We start from the raw sequence: 20,478 nt of genomic DNA, 5'->3' as shown, positions 1-20,478 counted from the left end.
AATGCTTGTTCAGAATGCAGATATTTAATGCCCTTTATTTTCCAACAATTTTTAAATCCTAGTGGCTGACTTTATAAGTACTAATCCCACACCTTTTTCTTACTTGTCAGATCTTGTGTCAAGGTGAGGTGGCTTTTTACCATGTCCAGTACACATTGTGCCTATAAGGTATGCCTAGACTAGCAGATTGAAAGGCCTCAGAAGGCTTAGAACTCAACTACTCCATTCTCCTAGTTAACACAGGACACCTTTCCCTGTGGTGGTTAGCTTTGTGTGAGTTTGGCTCAGAGGTATGTCACAGACAGCTGTGTAGTCAGGATCTGAGGATACCAAGATTGTGCTTTGCTCCAGTGGTTAATCACTTGCAGTGATAAAAACACCCCCTTGCTGTGATAAGGTGTTCATATTAATGGTTCAGACTTTTTCTGTGTTTTCATTTTTGATGAAGATGATTAAAAAGGTAGCCTCTCAGACATTTTGGAATAATTAATTCCATATTGCTTGTCTTTTATTAATGCACCTATTTTCTTCCTAATATGTCTACCGACCTTTATTTAAACAAATGAGAAACCCTTTTGTTTTTCTTTGAAGCATTTATAGCTAGGAAAAAAATTTCTTCTCTTTTTTACTGTCTTTAATGTTTTGCCTGGGAGCCCTGTGACAGAAACATTTTAGTTTATCTGATCCACTTAGTCTATTTTTTTTAATCTCAGACCTTAAAATACCTTCTTGTGCAACTACACTAGCCCTTTCTTTTTTCCTGCATTTTGTTTTAAAATAAAAGTGAAGTGTGTCTGTCTTTATGTCTGTAATTTCTGGGAACAAAAAGAAGCACTTTATTTAACCTTTTGCATATCATCAGTTGTAGAATCTCATTCAGTAGCTGATCAAGTCAGTTATCTCTTGTACTTCAAGTAGTATCTTTCTCAATTCCCCTGCATTAGTTTGCTGTGTTGGATTTTAATACTTCCTGTCATTGCACATTACAGTTTGATTTCTAGAATAGATTCCTAATTTGCTTCTTGAAATCTAAACAATATCAGATGCAATACTTCTGCAAATCCATGCTCACCTTCTTCCAAAGAGGTGATTGCCAAATGAAGTTTAGTATCATACACTGCTTCATGAGTCAAATTGGCATTTTAGTAAATGCAATATTGCTGTGCTCTTACTATTGAAATATTGTTCCATTGACAGTAACTAAAAGTATTGCTTTAAGAGCACAAGGCTGAGAGGCAGTACCTATCTGCCTCCCATTGAATCTTGAGCAAGCAGAGTTTTGTTGTTCCTTTCTTTGAAGCCATGCCTCTATCTTAGGCAGCTCAGCTCAGTAGATGAACTGCTGCACTCTGAGACAGGTTCTTCCTGTTCTGTCCAAGGTCTAGAAAAGAAACACTGACATATTAACACCCTGGCAATTACCTTCTCTCATTGGCAGTCTGTCCAAATACCAGTCCTGTTCAAGTATGTTTCTTCAGTGTCAGAATCAGAGCTGATAGCTCTTTGGGAATTCACAAAGGAAATCTGAAGGGAAGTGGTGGAGTTGTCCATTGACATCCAAATTAGCAACTCTTTAGTTGTGATGGATTATGAAGATGGTTTATTGGGCTTTGATACATGAACTATCAGGATCTCAGTAAGATGACAGTATTTTTTTACTTTCTGCCATTAATGAACAGATCATAGAATAAATCCTATTTTGTTATTCTTCAGACTAGATCATAATCTAAATTGACCATGGCCATTCCAGTAAGACTAGGGTCTTTCCAGTGTGCTGTGTACTTCATTAGTTCTGGTTTTAGGTATATTCTGGGTAAGTTTGGCATAATTCAAGATGTCTTCATTCCCTCAAAGGGTCAGATGGCTCATAAGGAATATATCTCCTTTTGTGGTCCTGAGATCATGAGGCTGATATGCCAAATATGAAAAATGTGAATTTGGTGTGTTGAGCATAGAATTTCTTAGGGTTAATAACCTCTGCATAAGTGCCAGTACAGATACCTGCAAGACATCAATTGTCATCACTTGGATGGTGCTGGGGAACACAAAGAACATTCAATATTTGGCATTTGTTGAATGGAATTTGCCATCTGTTTTAAAATATCAGTATCTGTTTCTCAAAACTAGTAGCTCTGCTACTTACTAGTCTTTGACCCTTCTGTTGGGCTGTAGACTCTGGAAGCTTCAGTAGAATTTTCAGCAGAATATGTACCATCAAGAGACCAGAGGGACTGAGTCTTTTTAAGACACATCTATAAACTGCAAAGAGCAGCCTTGTGTGTCATTTCTAGGAAAATCCCATTGGTAAAGTCTATAAACTGCACGAAGTAGTCTTGTGTGTTATTTCTAGGAAAATTCCATTGGTAAAGTCTTCTTGTCCCTTGGGGAGAACAGCTTTGAGCTCCCTTAACTTACTCCTGACGTATTGATAAACAGACTAAATGTAATTAAATTAGATAACAGACTGCTCCAGAGTCTGGTTCTCTGTCTGATTCTCCATCCTTTTCTGTCACACTCCTATATGGAGCATGGGTCTTGTTGAATACCTTGCTATGTCTGTGGGGAATTGAAATACTATCTTTATGGTAGTTTTGCTCATCATTTCTGTCAGAGAATCTCCTTGCTGAGCATGACAAAACGTGACTCTTCCATGAGCTTTTGGAAGCTTAATGACTTGTATTGAGGCAAAATCAAACATGGTAAAACACAGATGTGTTCTAGCTGAGTTGTTGGAATTTACATCCCCACCTGGCTCCAATAAATGCACTAGTTCACCACAGAAATAGCCTCCATCACTATCCAGCCACCGGTGCCCCAAAGTTTGTCGTGCTGCATGGCAAATAGATTTGCTGAATGATCCTTTATAAAGCAGACAGGGAAGTTGATGGCACACCTTTGGGACAGAGGGTACATGCATGCAAGTGACCCAGGGTAAAGCTTCCTTAGGTCTCATCCAGGCACCTGGAGATCAGCATATATGGAAGGAAAGCTCTGGAGTTGGAACAAATTCATAAGTCACTTGGGGACAGCAGCAGGCAGCAGTTAGTACAAGCCATTTTTCTTCAGTGAGGACAGCCTGGGTGAAATAGGATGCATGTACTTAAAAGTTGTGCAAGTCTGTGGCAGTAATTACTTTGTCTTTACCTGGATTTCTTCCTTCTGTCATCTGTCATGAGAGATGGCCTGACATTATTAAACTGCTAGATGTATACAACCTCTTTCACACTAAAATGTGATTTATGACTAAATGAGAAACTGGCATATGGTATATTATTAAAAATATGGTATATTTTTTTAAGAGACTGGATGAAAATACACCTTTGCAAACCATAGATGAGTTATCTTTGTAGCATTTCCTCATATGCCTCCAAGAAACACACTCTAAAGTTAGTGTACAGTGTACAGCAAGGTACATCCCAGCCTTCTGGAATTCATTCATTCAACCAAAGATTTAAATTCATTTAGCTTCAGACCTTCACTTAAAAGTTTAGTATCTTCTGAACCTTGTTTTGAAGATGATAGAGAAAAATATTTGTATTTGGGAAAGCAGAATGGCTGTGATTCTTCTGTTGGGGAGTTATGCTGGAGTGGTAAGAGTTACAGCAGCAAGTTACAGCAGATAGTTACAGGACCTACAGATAGGTTTTGCTTCAAATGAAATGAAATTCTGCTTGTCTGCAGATATCCATATTTTTTAGTTTTGATGCTCTGTTTGTTTTTCACAGTGATGAGAATTTGTGGTGAGATATATAATTGGGATATTTGTCCTTGGGAAAGCTAATTCTGCTAGCCCTATTCATACTCTGGACAATAAAATTGAAATTTCTAACTGACTTTTTTTTTTTTTAAACTGCATTACTGTGTAATTTCAGTAGGAAAACTACACAAGTAAAATTTTGTGCCATGTGCTTTGCTAAATTACTTTTTTTCTCCTCATCTGAATACAAAAATGAGACTATTAACTGAGGCTGGGAGTACCTTCATCTTCATGGCTGTGCTCTAATTCCCATAACTGGAAAGAGGGTGTAGGTGATCCTCAATGTATTTTCTTTATGATACATGATCTATAAGTATACATAATTGAGTGGTAGGTATTTTCTATCAGTAGAAAAATTTCAGTATTTTGTTACTCTGTGGTACCCAAAGATAACATGGTCTCTCTTTGAAGGAAAAAAAAACCAACCCAGAAACATATACAGCAATAAATATTTCAGTTTCAGGGTCTTTTGAGGAAGTATTGAGAAAGAAAATAAGATCCCAGAGGTCTTTGTCTCCTTTCATATGTTAGCAGCCTCAGCTAATGGACTGCTGGTCCTTGTCGTTCATACTCTTTTTGCAATCTTGGTTTTTATTTCCTGAATGCATTTCTAACAGTACAACTACCAAAGCAAAAGAGTTTGCCATATAGAATTTCAGCAGGGCTGTTAGATGAGATACAGGCTGGTTACACAGAGATTTTGCACTCAGAAGAAAAAAGAGGGGAAAAAATCAGTGTTATCTTTTTGAAGCAGATAATTTTCTTTGTGTGATAGAATTGCTAGGACTGTGGCAGTACATAGTTTCAGCAATGTACTTTCAAATAAGCTCTTAGTAGTGATGTCCTCTATTGGTTTTTGTTTGTTTGTTTGTTTTTTTGTTAGAGAATGTCTCAAGAATGAGATTCTTAAAATACAGTCTGTTTCAGGACCATCTGTCCAACAGCTTTTGAATATGTGCAGCATGAATTGTGTGGTGGAATAGATGATTAAAACCAACGGAAAGAAAGGCAATTCTTTTTAATTTGCACATTTTATTGTGTTGGCTATTACCACATGTTAAGGAAGCAACACACAACTGGGTTTGATATAGCTATTTTCTGGAAAAAATACTGATGATGGTGTGCAGTGTGTATGATTTTCAGAGTCATCCAAAATATCTGCCTTGAGGGTTTTTCATGGTTTCCCACAACCTGCCAGAATAATTGGGTTTTTAATCAGAAGAGAATTAGAAGACTGTGAAAATTAATGTTTTCAAAAACTGCCAGAAGAAAAAATATGTGTTTAAATTGAATGTTTAGGTATGCATCTCTGCAGTTTTAGAAACCATTATGTCTAATACTTTTTATCTCTCCAATACAGCAAGAGGAAATAGGCAGAATGCAGTACAGTGCTTATACCCCAATGTGAAATAAAGCTTTAAATAGAGGAGAATCTCCATGCTAAGAGTGGTGGAAAATAAATTAGCTACTGAACTCCCTAATAGGAATAAGTGCTTCTATGTGCCAAAGAAAGCTTAGAAATGCATCTGGAAAAAGAGAAGACCGAGGGGGTCAGTCTGTGTCTGTTGAGCTAAAATTAATGATATACCAGCAGATTAGTTTGCATTTCACCAGCTTCATAGTGACAGATCATAATGGGCATTGTGTCTTTCTTCAGAATGTTGTGGGGAAATTTTCAAATAAGTGCCTGGGCATTTTCTGTGTGTGCAACATATATTATGCTCCCTGGGAGTTCTGTAGCTGTAAAGCCCTGCTTAAAATTTGGACATTATAGACAAGAGTTTTCTTAAGGTGAAGTTAACCCATGCAGGGAAGAAAATGATTTAAAGTGGGGAAAATGTGTAAAATGACTTCTTATATAGAAAAGAGTGGTGTAAAAGGTAAGATCTGTACAATGGTAAAATTGATACCTAGGAAAAACGGCATCCATTGGGTACTAAATGCCATGACTTTGACATTAAATGACAGGATCTCTTTTTCAGAGTAGTCCTTCCTTTAGTCAGTCTGAGCAAGTGCTCAGCTTATTAGAAAAATTAGTATATAACTTTAAGTTGCATAAATATTGATTTGGAAGCTGAATCAGTCTGCACAATCAGGCTGTAAATTTGCAGTTTCATTATGTAATAATTTGTAAATTCTAAATCAGAAGATCATTATATGATCTTTGGCATTACATTGCCGTACAACAAACATAGTGAGTTTTTTCACATTCCTGCCATGTTGTTTGAGTTCATTATCAGTTCCCTATATACTGTTCCTAGCATGCCAAAGAGATGCCTGGAATGTGAAGAATAATTCGATTCTTTACCTTTCAGATTTCCAGGCTTTTGGTCTGAAGAAAGGGATGTTCTTCAATCCAGATCCTTATCTGAAGATTTCCATCCAGCCTGGAAAACATAGCATCTTCCCAGCCCTTCCTCACCATGGACAGGAGAAAAGATCTAAGATCATCTGTAACACTGTTAACCCTATCTGGCAAGGAGAGGTAAGCAGCTGGAGAGTTAAGCTGAGACTTTTCTTAAAGCATGGACATCACTCTGGTACTATTTTTTTTATTTTTAAATTAAGTTCTTGGCTAAATAGTTGTTGAGCTAATTGTGTTTGATGTATTCTATGAGTACTTGTCTCAGTAATTAGCTACAAAGATGGGTGGTACATTAAAACTTTCAGTATACTTTCAGTGTAGGTTGTACTTCATTGGTGCAGTTTATAAAGTTGTTAATTAATGAAGGCAGGCATGAAACAGAATTGAAAAATAAACTTGCATTGCATGAAAGGCTGCTGCTAGATTTTATAGTGTTCTTACACAGAGACATTATATGAAGCACAACAAGTATAGCATGCAAATAAAGAGAAGCAATATGACTGAAAAGCATCAGTGGCAACACAAATCAAAGGCAACTTTGGCACATTTGGCCATCACCTTGAAGAAATAGTCTGTAGTCTGCTTCTTTTTGTTGGAAGGACTTTATGTATTAATGAGATCTGAGAGTTCAATTGCTGCCTGCTGTTTTTAAATTACATGCAAAATGGCAATAAGCAGCAAAGAATAAGGAATCTCTTTGGAATTAAAGGAGCCTGACATACTGGGTGTGATTTACTGGTGTGCTCTGTCACAACAATATCTCCACTGCAGGAAAGAGTAAAAGTAAATAAATACACTGCACAGATTTATTCAAATTAAAATGCAAATTGTGAAGTAGCTGAGGGATAATTAGGTCAAACTCTGTAGAGATGGAGCTGTGAGTGGGCAAAAAGACAGCAGAAATAGAATTGAATTCTCCTACCTGAAGAAATTAGATACCACATCAGGTTATGTGGTGGGTGGGGGAGGTTGTATGACTGGAAAAAGAACCTTGAAGCTAGTCAGAGAAAAATGCTTTCTAGCAGGACTTAATTGAGGACATCGTTATGAGGCATCCACCAAGTGATGACTTCTCTGTGGAGCCAAGCATCAGATGTATCTGGTTGAGAGGTCCCAGGTCCAGCTGTGGAAATGGTCAGGCTAGAGCTGGCGTGGAGGATCAGGCAGTTGGCAGAGACCTTTCAGTGAAGTGCAGAAGACCCAGAACTAGAGGGGAGCAGGTATGAAGGGGAGACTTGCTCTCTGTGTGTGATACTCAGTACATAGGCTCTGATAAAATGTCACGGGTGTCTTCTCCTCAAGCTGTGCCAAATGGCTGAGTTTGTGGGCTGACATTTCTTTTCCAAGTGGAGTTTGGCAGCAAGAAAAGGAGAAACAATGAAATGGCCTAATTATGGACAAAGGAAAGCAAAAGAGCACAGCTGGCTTCCAGCCTTGCTGTTCAGCCCCCAGGTTTTCTTGATCGCGTGCAAGCGTGCTGCTTCTCCCTTTCTGTTGTTAGCCTGTGAGGGGCAAGGGAGTGTAAAGGAGCCAAGCCATGGTTAGCATGTTCTCCTTCTGCCTTCTCCTCAGCCGATATTGGGATGTTTAACTGCATACATTTGCGCTGCAGTCTGTGCAATCAGCCTCTCTGAACTCCTTGTTTTGTTACTAAAAGCTGCATTGGTTTCTGCTGCACAGAAGACCACAGACCTGATTTTCTGCAGCCTTCATGGGACAAGGGGAGAAGGAAGACTGAAAACGGTTGCTGAATCATGGTGGTAGCCATTCTTCTGTCTACCCTTTTCACTCATGGATGTGAATACATGAAGTGATAAAATACTGAGGACTCTTAGCCATTTCATTAAGAGTATCAGTCACAAGTTGTTTTCGCAAAAACAAATTTTAGCAATGTACTATTTCAGAAGGGTCATTCTTTCCTTAGATTCTCTGTCACTCCATGTGAATAGAAGGCAAATGTTCTTTTTTTTTTTCAGTTGAATGACCTATCTGATTTGTATTGGATGCTAAACTTGAAAAAAATCTGAAATGGAGAAATAAAATTATTGAAATATCTGCAGACAAGGATCTTTCTATATGTTCTTGATTACCCTTGAGCAAATTCAGAAAGAGTCAATTCAGTTTTCAAGGGCTTTAGCACTAAAAGTCCTACAGACTAAAAGATGACTGATTTACTTATATTAATTTGTTCTGGTATTCTTCCTCATATACTTACTAGGCTGCTCTGTTTGTATAGTAACCACCTGCATTATACAAACATGTTGGCAGCACCCTGGTACCTCAGGCAAATTTTCATCTGTCTCATGTAATATTGATGATCATCTTCATTTCATAGGCTGTTCAAATGCTGTTCAGCACAAGTTTTCCTGACTTAAAGTTATTCTTTCATTGCTCTGATTTGCAGTACTTTGTACAAGGAGACAAGGAAATTTCTTACAGATAAGGAGTAGCAAGTGACAATTTGACACTTGCAGCAGGGCTCACTGTAGAGGTGAAAGAGCCCTCACGCTGAGGCAAGTTAAAGCCCAAGGTGGTGACTTCTCCTGATAGAGAGACATCATTTTGAACATGGTTCTGTATGTTTCCACATGCTCTTCAGAAACATCTGTAATGTTAAATAAGTGAGTGCCTGGAAATTACATGGCACTGGACAGCTTGACTCTACAGTCCCAAATTAAGCAGGTATTGCCCTGCCAGCCCATACAATTGCAAAAGCACAAAGAGTGAATAGTCCTATCATGCTGATTGGAGATAAAATGCAAAGAAAATCTCAGAAGGAAGTGCCCATTTCCTAACTCTTGTGTAAATGTAGTGGAATTGAGAAGGATGGATGCTTATCTTCTAATATAGATAGTAGAAAAATAGTGACACTAATGACACATGAAAAATAATAACAATATTTCCATATTGCTTCATATTGAAACAATATATGTGCTGTCATGTTGTTTGGAAACAGCTCATTTAAAAAGACTTAATTTTTCAGAAATCAGTGAAGTGATACACAGCTCAGACAAGTAATAGATCACAGGAACAAAGCAAAGTGGTTTAAAAAGTAGTTCACATACCTCCAACTGTATAGGAAATTCTATGGTTTCGCAGATAAAGTACTTAAGCTTTCTGGACTTAACTTAGATGTATTTATGGTATTTCTTTCTTAACTACGGCAGCTTGAGCAGAATGTTTCCTCAATTCTTGTTTTATTTACTAGTGAGTGGAAGGAGACCTCTGAGGAATGGCCAATGAGGTGATGATAAAAATTGGCTGATGCAACTTCTCAGCACACTTAAAGTAGTAGGAATGTCATCTGTTAAATAACATTGAATTTCAACTCCAGTAATCTAACTCTGGAGGAGTAGATTGCCCTAAAATGGGACCCCACTACTAGGTTAAAACAATCTCAACTTCCTGTGGTTCCACTCCTTGTTTCTTTGCCTCAGCTTTTACAAACACTATTAAAATATAGTTGAGACAAAAGAGTGTTTGGAATCACTCTGAAGACAGCCACATTTCACTAGTGAATTAATTGATGTGAATAAGCAGAGAGCAAGAGCGCTTAACAACTAGCAGTTAGTATGTCAGATCTGATACACAGAGGTACAGGATTTTCATGCTCCCTGCACCTCAGATAAGTCACAACCTTTCAAAAATATTGCACTTGAATAATTTCTCACGTAAGCTGTCTCTTGAGATTACCAGTGCAAAATCAGAGGAAGGAAGCACTCAGGGGCTTGAACACCAGTGGGAGGTGGCTCCTGTAGTGCAGGCCATCATCAGTGATAGAAGCACTGAGTTTGGATGCTGCCTGCGGGAATGCCAAGATGCAGCTGACTCTCTGAGTGCTGGTGTGTGACTGCTTTTCTTGATGCAGAGTTATAACTTGGGCAATGATTCTGGTATCCTGAATTCAGAAGTGCTATGTAATAGACCACCCAGCAGTTCTGGGACTGGAAAACATTTGCCAAAGTAGCCAGATCAGGCAGTAAGAGGTTTATGTAAGCTCTGTTCCTCTCTAGATGCTTTATGTTGGCTGATAAAATGGGTGCTACCTGGTGTAGCACAAACCTAGAGTCATACAAGCAGGGGATGCTTGACCAAAGCTGTGTCTTTCCAGAGCAGAGTAAAACCATTGAAGATGTTTTATATATTTGAATCAACAGTATAAATTTACACTAAAGTGGGTTGTGCTTGATCTGATTTTGATCTAATATTCAGAACACTAGAATGCTGTCAACCCTACCATGGCCTTACAGAAGCATTCTATAATTTCAACAGAAGACCAAAATAAAAGCAACAGAAACATCACACTGACTGAATTCCTTATTGTTTAGCCTGGATAAGCTTTTCTCCCTTCTACTGCCAAATACAAAAGAATATGCTGTAGGACCTTGGAGGCCTTCGCACCTAAGCATGAAAACAATATACAGGTGAAGTCAAATCCAGATCCTGAATTTCGTATGAGTTTCACCAGAGGTATCATCAGGACTGAGTGAAGCGTGAGTGGTAGCTTCCCTGTATAACATTTCTGCATACACGTCCAGGTAAAGAGTAAAACATTGTTTGACTATACAGACAAGCTATAGCTTTACAGCTAGAGATTTTAAGATCTGTTGATGATTGAAGTGTCAAAGCCCAAGACAACTTTAGCTTCTTCAGGAATGGGTTGTGGTGTGAAAAATCCTCTAGATTTTTTTTAGGATGTTATTCTTCTAGAACTGTATTTTACTTGCAACTTGTGCATCTAGAAGACTATCGGTCTTGCTAGCTTGGTATACTACTGATGATGAGAGTCTTCAAATATTTTCAGTCTTTGCTGTGCTAATAAATTTGTAGTCAATTCTGAGATGAATCTGAGGGAGAAGTCCAGAAAGCCAATTTTCTGAAGGCCCTATCTGACTTGGAAGGAGTTCAGTAGAAAGGAATGAATCAGACTTTAGAAAATCAATGTGTGCATTTATGTGAATCCCTTTTATGGTAGGGAAAAAAAACACCCAACAATTGTGCCATGCCATAATAATAAAGAACTGCATTGGATTTGTCCCCCTGCAGTCTCTGCTGTGCTCCAGCAGTCTCTCATAGTAGGAAAAGGCATGTCCCCACCCACAGCAGCAGTGGAGCTCTGCCCTTGGCAATACTGACTCTGCAGTATTTTGTCTTGTCACTGAGGATTACTGTAGAAAGCTTAAGAAACTGGAATTCATGATGAGTTTATCCAGCTGTTGGTGCAAAGTAATTTTATATGGGAAAATAATTATATGTAGAATAGGTTTTTGAATGAAGAACAGAGTAATACAGACAGAAAGTGGCGTGTGCAGTAAGACTGTAATGGTTTCATTGGAGTATTTGAAACAAAACCCACTAATGAAATATTCAGCTGAAAGAATAAATTTATCTTCATCCATCAAATAAAATTCACAGTCCTTTAGGATTTACTTCTGCTTGTATCAACCCTGTACATGAAGGATATCAGAAATAAATTTTAATTCTATTGCTTAATCAACTCCAAATCAAGAGCCCAATTTTTCCTGTCATCAGTGTATTAATTTATCTATCTTTATTATACTGACTTTATTATACTGTCTACCAAGTATTATACTGACAGTTTTAAAATAATTTGACTTGCCCACAACTTGTCTGATTGGTTCTAATGGACATGGTCTGTTAATTTCAGCAATTTCCTTGATAGTGCTATTGAGTCACTGGGATCCGTCTGTATTCAGGGATGCAAACAAATTTGGTAAAAATAAAACATGGACACGAATCATCACCAGTAGCTGGCTTTCTATGAAAACTATTCAAAAGTCTGGAAGTGGTTCTATTCTCTTATAAATGGATATAGATGCATTCTGCTAGGTCAGCATTAGCATGGGCCTTTGTTCTTTAGCTTATATGTCATGCATTAATGTCCCCTCAAGATCTGTTCATGTTAATTAAATTAATCATCTGTGTCTGTAACACCATTGCTGAGCCTGGAAGCAAATAGGCACTGAAAAGTAGGTTACTGTCTGAAACTCTTTCAGTGGTGTTTACTACAGTGTTTACAGATTGTGCTTGAAGATGCCAGCAGTAATGTAAAATCAGACATACATTTAGATAATTGAGATAGTGTGAGAGTGTGAAAGTCTCAGCTGATTCTAGGTAGCTTTGATTCTGATTTGTGTCTCTGTGAGAGTGAATCTGCTGGAGGCAGCTGTGTAAAATCTGTGTAAATGAAAGGAGACTCCTAATGACTTATTAATGACTGGAGCCAAAACTGATGATACACTGCTTAACCCAAGAAGAGTTAACATGTCAATATGTTGCTGTGATTTTCTTTATCCTGCCACTTTTGCTCTTTACTCTCCCTCCATTTCTGTATTTCTGTGGAAATAATTAATTATACCCTATTGATTTTTGATGCCTGAGAAAATATCACCTTAAGGTTTTCCATTGGCAGGAGCATTTTAAGGATGAGCCTGGTACAGATTCTCTCTCTGGTGTGTAATAAGTTGTGCTACAATGCTGTAGCTCTTCTGTTAGTGAGGAATTAAAACGATCTCTCTACTGTCCTACTCCTTCTTTGCATTAAATGTGTAGGAACAAAGCATCATTGCATCTCTTGCCACTGTAGCAAGTGGGACAGGCATTGACAAATGGCTGAAGAAGTGGGGAAAGTAGAGAGATGAAATGACTTTGCATCTAGAGCAAGTCTGTTTCCTCCCAGACATCATAATTCCAGAGAGATGCAATTGCACCCTAAAAATGAAATAATTGAGGAAGACATTGGGAAAATGATACACATGCTAACTTGTTCTATTGATCATGGTTCGTAACAATTCTCTGGGTCTGTCTATTATAGTATTTGTGTTCCATTCAAGAGATCCATTTCAAAGCAAATCTCCTGCTCTCCCCACTAAAGACACTGCTTGTCATTCCAGAAGTGCATGAACTCAATTACTCTCAGCAGAAGGGAAGTGAACAGATGTGCTCCAGGAGTGCACCAAGCACTTTTCAGACAATAAATGGGAGTGAACTCAATCCAGGGCACCAGCTTGGAGTCATATCATGGTAAAACCCTTGCAACATGTCTGGATGCGTTAGTCAGGTGCAGAGCACCAGCTGCTTTGCTCTCCAGATCCACTCACATTGTACCATAAATCTTCCTAATGCAGACATGGCCAAGTCATTCCAGAGGTTAGGAAACATCAGCCTCCCCAAGGCCTCTTTTCTGCAGGTCACAAGTGCTATTTTTCCCCAGTATACCAGGGATTGTTAATCACTGCTTGTGTTCAGACTTTCAGACACCTGACAGACAGCCATTTCATAACAGTCCTAATACATTTCTAGAGGAAAATAAAAAAGTTTTCCCCTCTGGAGGGTCTTGACTCTTTCCCAAAGCCTCTAAGTTATGGGGGTTTTCAATCTGAGATTCTTCCAAACGCAAGGGCAGCTGGTTCACTACCTTGTCCTTTCAGTGGAGGACCTCCTCATCTTTCCTATAAAGGAGAGCTCTTGCATCCCTAGCTTGTAAGGATCAGATACCACATTGACAAGGTGGGGTCAGAAGCTATTTCTAGGGCCAGGCCCTCTGCTGAGGCAGTCTGCTGTCTCCTTCGTGGAGTGTGCTGTGTCATGTGTCATCTCAAATTAAAAGAATTTGAGATTTTACGGCAAGTTGGCTGTAAAAATAAACAGGGCAATGCGCGGGTAGTTACTGGCTTGGGCTAATCAGTGAACAGAGATTTAACTTCTTGTTTGTTACCTGCTCATCCACTGACTGCTGTAGATGATATATAAATCTGTGGTCTGCCCATTACTTGCAAGAGTTTTGTTCCTTACATTTTAAATAATGTATTTTACTTTAATTTTGGTTATGGATCAAGTGAAAACTTCAAGTTCTTACAATCACTTAAATAGATTGTGATTTATTTACAATTGCTGTTGTCTGCTATTATCCAAATGACCACATAATCAGTCATTAGACAAAGTTTTCTTCTTGGTCTTTGGACTTGAAACTATAGCTATTCTGGTAGATGAGTTGCCACCTGTGTTGAAATCCATTACTTCCTTTGAGATATTTTTTTATTTGAGTAAAAGAAAGGCTCAGAGTCACAAACCACTTCCATGAGGCCATTGTCAAGTTTGGTGTAACTCTGAACGGCTGGAGAGTCTAAAGCTTTGGACACGACATTAGAATTTTAAAACTGCCAGAAATTATACTTTCACTTTGTTTTTGACTATGGGAAAAGAATGCCCATTTATGTAAACTGCAGTATACTCCTCTACAGTTAGTCTCAGTGTAAAATTTAGTTTAGTGACTTTGTATTCCAGCAGGTTCCATGAAGTTCTTGACCAGTCTTGCAGGGTTTGCACTAGTGGTTGTGATTCAAAGGACTTAAACTTTTGTTGGGAAGAATTAAAGCAACCAATGAACAAGCCCACAAAGTGAGCTGTGGCTCCAGTGAAAATATTTAGGGTAAAGATTGCTGGTTTATATTGTCAAAGAAAATACCCAGTAGTCAATGCCAGATGAAAAAGATAAAAGAATCTGGCTTCAGGTAATGACTGTCAAAAAAATCAGAAGTATTTTAAAAATAGTATACTTCAGCTTATTATGTTATAGTTTTTGTAGTCTTGCTTTTCCTCTGCAATTATGAGTATTATACTTTTTCAAATGTGAAAGCTGAACTTCTGATTTAATTCTGTAACACTGTTTTAAGAATAAGAAAAGTTCCAAATAACAGAAAACTTACATTAAAAATAGTAATAGTAAGATAAAAAAAGTCAGCAGACTTGTTCTTAAAATGCAGCTCTTTTGGTTATCAATGGTAAAGTTTCTGGGCATGTGCTAGAAGCTTCATCAAACTTCCCTCCTCCTGAAGACAGTTGATTTTTATCTCTGTTGTGATTTTGCAGCCTCCTTTTTTACCCCTCCTTGGGTTGAATTATTAATCACAACATCCCTGAGTGTTAACCCAAGGGTACTGCAGAATTTATAATCAATATCTTTTTGTTTCTCTCTTTGTTTGGGGTTTGGGGGACTTGGGGGTATGGTGGGGTTGTTTGTTTTCCTTTGTCTGGGATTTTGGGTTTGTTTTTTTTTTAACTTAGATGTGAAGCTTATGCTTTCATTTTCACAAACTGGCCACTGTGTGATAATTGGCAAATATTAGGCAAAAAGAGGATTTAATTTATTCCATCAGTAATATTTTAGTATTTATTTTAGTTATGTTGAATAATATCATGAAACACAGAGTCCTTTCTCTTCCAGACAGACAGGATAGTAGAGGCCAAGGCTTTGAACAGTGTAAGTACAATCAATATTTTGTGCCTAAGGTACAGGGTCTGGCACTTGTCAGAAAAGATGGTGAAGGACAAGAGGGAAACTAGGATTTGATGGTGATTTGCTTCCACATCCAAAGATTACATTCCAATCATTAAGTGTCACAAGAAACATGTTTTCAAAAGTGATTCGTGGTTTTTGAAAATGCATTTGTAAGTCTCTGAGTTCTCAAACCAAGGTGTTTCGCTGCAATCTGTTTTTTTCAGAGGGCTAGATGCCCATTTGTTCTACAAGCAATGATTCCTTTTGGGTTTTCAGTGTGGATGGCATCAGCCTGAGGCACCTGCAGTCAGAGATTGCCTTAGAAAAATCTTGCCTGATAAGAATCAAACTAGATGAGAGCAACAGCAGGAGCAACTTCTTAGATAATGGAAAACTGAACTATGTAAAATTATCACTGTTTTACAAAAGTACTGTGTCCAAACCCATTTCAGTGAGTTCACTTTTGATCTCAAACTGCAGTTGCCCCCAAGTGGCAAAGCCTTTGAGCTCTGCCACAGGACACTTCTGGTCTTAAAGGCTTAACTGTGTTTCCAAAATGCTGCTGGTTTTATGAGTGAGAACATCCTTCTAGAAGAAACATTTGGGAACTGTGATGATGGACCAGGGCCTGGTCCCAGGGAAGTCTTGGTATACCAAAATGCAACAGTTTGGCCGGTGATGAAATCTGAACACAATCAGATTTTACACTTTTTATGGAATATTTTGGTGTTTGTATGTCTTGAGGCACAGATGTTCAAGGGAAAAGGGACATTTTCTTTGGCTGATTCCAATACATCTTGCTGCTTGGGTCCACACTGCTCAGTTGCTGATTATTACTCTGGAAAAGGTCAATATGTGTCCTGAGCAAGGAAGGAGCTATCAGGCTTGGTTCCATGTGATACTATGAAAATAAATTTCCATACAGATTCTGATTTCCTTCAGAGTTGCACTGCAAGACAATATATTATTGACCTCAGGAGATTCAGATCATTAAACCTACATTTTACTTTTCACTTGGGGACAGTTCTCTCTACACGTCTGTGTGTGTGTGCTCCACCCCACAGAGACTATACTTACAATACAGGAGTCAACAGCACAAAAAAGGAGAATTCCTTAAATGGCAAATTGTTCTATGCCACAATAATTCATTTTAAAGTTAATTCCCGTCTTCTGCTTTCAAGTGTCAAGAACTGGTAGTTACTCAAGGTTTTTAGCAGGTGAAAGAGTAATAGTAAGACAACTTATCTTTTAAGGCACCTTTGTGTATACATGGGGAATTCAGGTTCTCCTGTTTGGTGCATTTATCTTAATTGGTAGCCTGTTGCAAAGATGTAGAAGAAAGCAAGAATAAAATAACACTTTAGCTTGGTTGAATTGTACTTCTCTGATTAATTACATTTTCGCAGGGTGTGATTAACAGAATATCCCACCCATGTTGGTTTCACTTGAAGCCATTTAAACTAAGCATCTCTGAATTAGACCATGATTCAATAGAGCGAGTGTTTTAGGGCTATAACTCCAGGTCTTGGTAACCCAGAGAATGATTCTGTTTTGGAGATTTGGTTTGGCAGGGGAAAAGTTAGAAAAGCCCTTTTATCCATCTCAATATTCACTTAACGCAGAAGCTGTCTTCCAGATCAGTACTGACCTCTCAGGTGAAGTGGTTTGACAGTTTTCCTGCTATTGTGCACCACAGCACAAATGTGCTTTTTTGATTGATTATATTCTAGTAGCAGCAGATGTTTGGAAAAATTATTGTGACCTGTGTCACCAGCTCCACACCTGTACTGAATTTAGCCAGTCTAGGAGAAAGCAAAGCAAAGTTACTGAATATATTTTCTCCTCACTACTATTTTTAAATTGACCTTTGGGACATCTAGACATCTGCAGGTGCCCTGATGCTCTCATGCTTGTTCCTGTAACCTAAAATATCACTCTCCTTGTTCCTATCCCAGATTTGCATGCACACAGTCTCTAAAAGCTTACTGAAACATTACTGACAAATAGATGTTCTTATGACCAGACCAGCTGAGACAGCAGTCAACACATTTCAATGTATTTGGTGACAGGAGCAGTTTTAGATGGTGCTATTCCTCTTTTTCTCATTATTGTTTGTGAAAGTAGCCTGTGCCGTGGCTTTCCTTCTGGTTGAGCTCTTTGTGAGACTATGGCTTGAACCAGGGTAGGAGGCTGATCCAGATAGAGTTTTCAGAGTTCTTCCTATTTAAACTGGAGCATAGATGAATAGAAAAGGAGGTATTTCAAAACAATCTATCTGAAAAGAGTGATCACTTATCATTCACCTCACTAGGTGCTCACATCTCTGTGCTGAGGTGTTCCTCTCAGCTGTAGTACTCTGTGTTGCTGTGGCTCAGCCACCAGCTTATTGTTCTGTGCCCTTCTTTTATTTCAGCAATTCAGCTTTGTCTCCCTGCCCACGGATGTCCTGGAAATAGAAGTTAAAGACAAATTTGCAAAGAGCCGACCGATCATCAAGCGTTTCCTGGGAAAACTCTCCATGCCGGTTCAGCGCCTCTTGGAAAGACATGCCATAGGGTAAATGTTGCTGCTTGCATTGTTCAAAGAGTGTGTTGCTGTTCTGAAGTCCCTGGTGATATATCATTATTGCGATATAATGATGTTGAGGGGAAGTTATTAAACTGACGCTTGTCTGATAAATGATGTTGGTTTTAATTGGACTTTATAGGACTATGGGCCAGACAGAATTCCCTCCATAACCATATGCATGGTGTTTTGAAAAGTGAAAGCTGGCATTTAGGAAAGAAAATGTTTTTTGTGTATCGTGGCTGCGAATTTGGAGAGTGCAATATTTTCAATTTGAATATTCTTTTAATGTTATCAGCAGGCTGTTTTCATGTTTCAGGGAGTTACCTATGGGCTAAAAACATGCCAGATCTGTTTCTTCTCTTTTAAATTTCTGGAAAGGGGAAATATTATAAAAATATATACGTGGCATGTTGTAACTAATGCTTTCTGACCCTACTCTGCTGCCAAGGAACAACCTTGAGCTCACAAGCGCTGCCCTGCTTCCCCATTGCATGAAAGTCCTGGGAAAGTGTATGCTGCCAAAATAACACAAACCAATTTAAGGAAGATAGATAGTAATCAGAAAAAGCCAAAAAGCTGTCTCTAAGCCTGTAACGTTTACAGGCTGAAGAGCAAGGGAGAAAAAGAATCATCTTCTGAGGAAAGCATATGCAATGCAGTTTCCAAGAAGGCATTTCTGATAATTGGATCTCAATTCAGCAGAGCAGCAGGAAGATGAGCTTGTTGGAAGTGTTTTTGAACAGCTGGTTCAGAAACTGGCTGTGATATTGACAGCTGAATCTACCAGAAGGGACTAAGCTACTTCCCTGTTTCTCAAGTAAAGATAGAGTAGCTTTTTAGAAACCAGATGGATAAGAACAGCTTTGGGAAGGTAGAACTCTGTAACTGGTATCACTGGCTTTTCTCTGTATGAGATTTCTCATCATCTTCTGATTATAACTTCCTATTTTACTTCCTTGTTGTAAACACTGTCTATCTAAGGATGTACTTTGCCAAGAGCAGTGCCTCCAACCTGCTCTAGATCTGGCTCAGTTTTAATACCATAGTGGCATTTAAATCTCAGGCAAGCTCAGTGAGAAGTATGTGCACAAGTTCAAAGAGGTTGTACGCAAATCCCAAGGTTGTCTCATTTATATGAGTTTCTGATGCATGTGAAACTGTGCTAGCAAGTATATTTGGCTCAACTGGAGGTGAACTATGTTTCTTTCAAAAGATGTATAAGTATTACTATTTAGTGAACCCGTTACACTCAAGATATGCTTTGCAAAGATTGATTCAGCCTCATTGTGGGCAGCTGGGAAGTTAATCTCTTCTATAGTTTCATTCTGTTCTGAGGGGTGGATGAAGTGTGGCAAAGGGAGGGACCTGCACAAGAACAGAATGGAGTCATTGATCAACCTTGTCAGGAAGGTGTTCTCCTGATATTTCAGCTTCATAGAGGTAAGAGGGGTGGAAAGAGATGAAGAGCAGTCACTCAGCCAGTTTAGACAGAGAAGGTGGTATGCGGGGACTGGCCTGCACAGGGTTTGGTAAACAAGAACAGGAAAGCTGAATTTTACAGACATGGTGAAGGGATGAAAATACAGAAATGTGAGGTTCTATGAAAAGGTAGATGGTCAGATCTGTAGGGAAGCAAATTCTCGTTACAATAGCTGAAGTGGGAGTTGTTTGCTTCCCATGTCGCTATTTTCATACCCATACTGCAGAAGTTTCATTCCCACCATTCTCTCAATATTTATACATATGTGCTTGTGTGTCCCAGCAGCCTGTCTTACTCACTTACTCAGCTATTCCATTGTAATTGAAGACATTGTCCTCTCCTCTGCCATTTGTTCTCTTGTATGCAAGTCAACATGCCCTCATGGCTGGGATGAATAGCCTTTATGTATTTTATTATGGATTTTTGTAGGACACAGCAGATGTATCTATGCACAGTAGACATAGGGTAGGTTATAGTCTATTGTGACAATATTTGTTTTCTTTCAGGGACAGGGTTGTAAGCTACACTCTGGGTCGCAGACTTCCTACAGATCATGTCAGTGGCCAGCTGCAGTTCCGATTTGAGATAACTTCTTCCATCCATCCAGGTAATTCTCAGTCTTAACCCATCATTTATCTAGATTTCTAGAATTTTTCTTTGTTTGTTTGCATTCTTTCTCTTCAGAAATCTGCATTAATTCCTGGCTGTTCTGAGACTTTAAGTACAGTCATGAGCAGAGGGAAGTGCATAAAGTCCTGCATCACAGGATGCATCGTGAGTCATAATTTCTTCCCTCTTTCCCCTTAGGACAGAGCTACTGGTGTCTCATATACCCCTGTTATTGACTGTTCCAAATACTCCACCACGTCACTGGGAGAAAAGAGAGTGGAAATCTGAAGTCTCATCTGCTTCTCTGTCACCTGCCCTAGTGAAAGTGTTATATGGGGTGCTATTTGTAGTCATCTGCATTTGAGCACTTCAAAAGTAAAAATGGAGAATGTAATACC

General features: G+C 38.7%; 1 protein-coding gene across 7 annotated transcripts in view; it reads left to right on the top strand.

Annotated features, from left to right (window-relative positions):
• Positions 1-20,478, top strand: part of HECW1 (HECT, C2 and WW domain containing E3 ubiquitin protein ligase 1) — a 254,267-nt gene that overhangs the window by 159,750 nt on the left and 74,039 nt on the right. For all 7 annotated transcript variants that reach the window (XM_054273221.1, XM_054273223.1, XM_054273222.1 and 4 more), the window contains 3 exons: positions 6,073-6,242; positions 17,837-17,979; positions 19,978-20,078. In XM_054273221.1, the coding sequence (XP_054129196.1) occupies positions 6,073-6,242; positions 17,837-17,979; positions 19,978-20,078 (414 nt within the window). The remainder of the gene's footprint in view (positions 1-6,072; positions 6,243-17,836; positions 17,980-19,977; positions 20,079-20,478) is intronic.

The sequence above is a fragment of the Melozone crissalis genome, unplaced genomic scaffold (assembly GCF_028551555.1).
Source record: "Melozone crissalis strain CALT ecotype California unplaced genomic scaffold, PUWL_Pcris_2 ptg000016l_1, whole genome shotgun sequence".
Lineage (NCBI taxonomy): Eukaryota > Metazoa > Chordata > Aves > Passeriformes > Passerellidae > Melozone > Melozone crissalis.
Note: the sequence above shows the minus strand (reverse complement) of the source record. Positions and strands in the feature narration are given on the sequence as shown.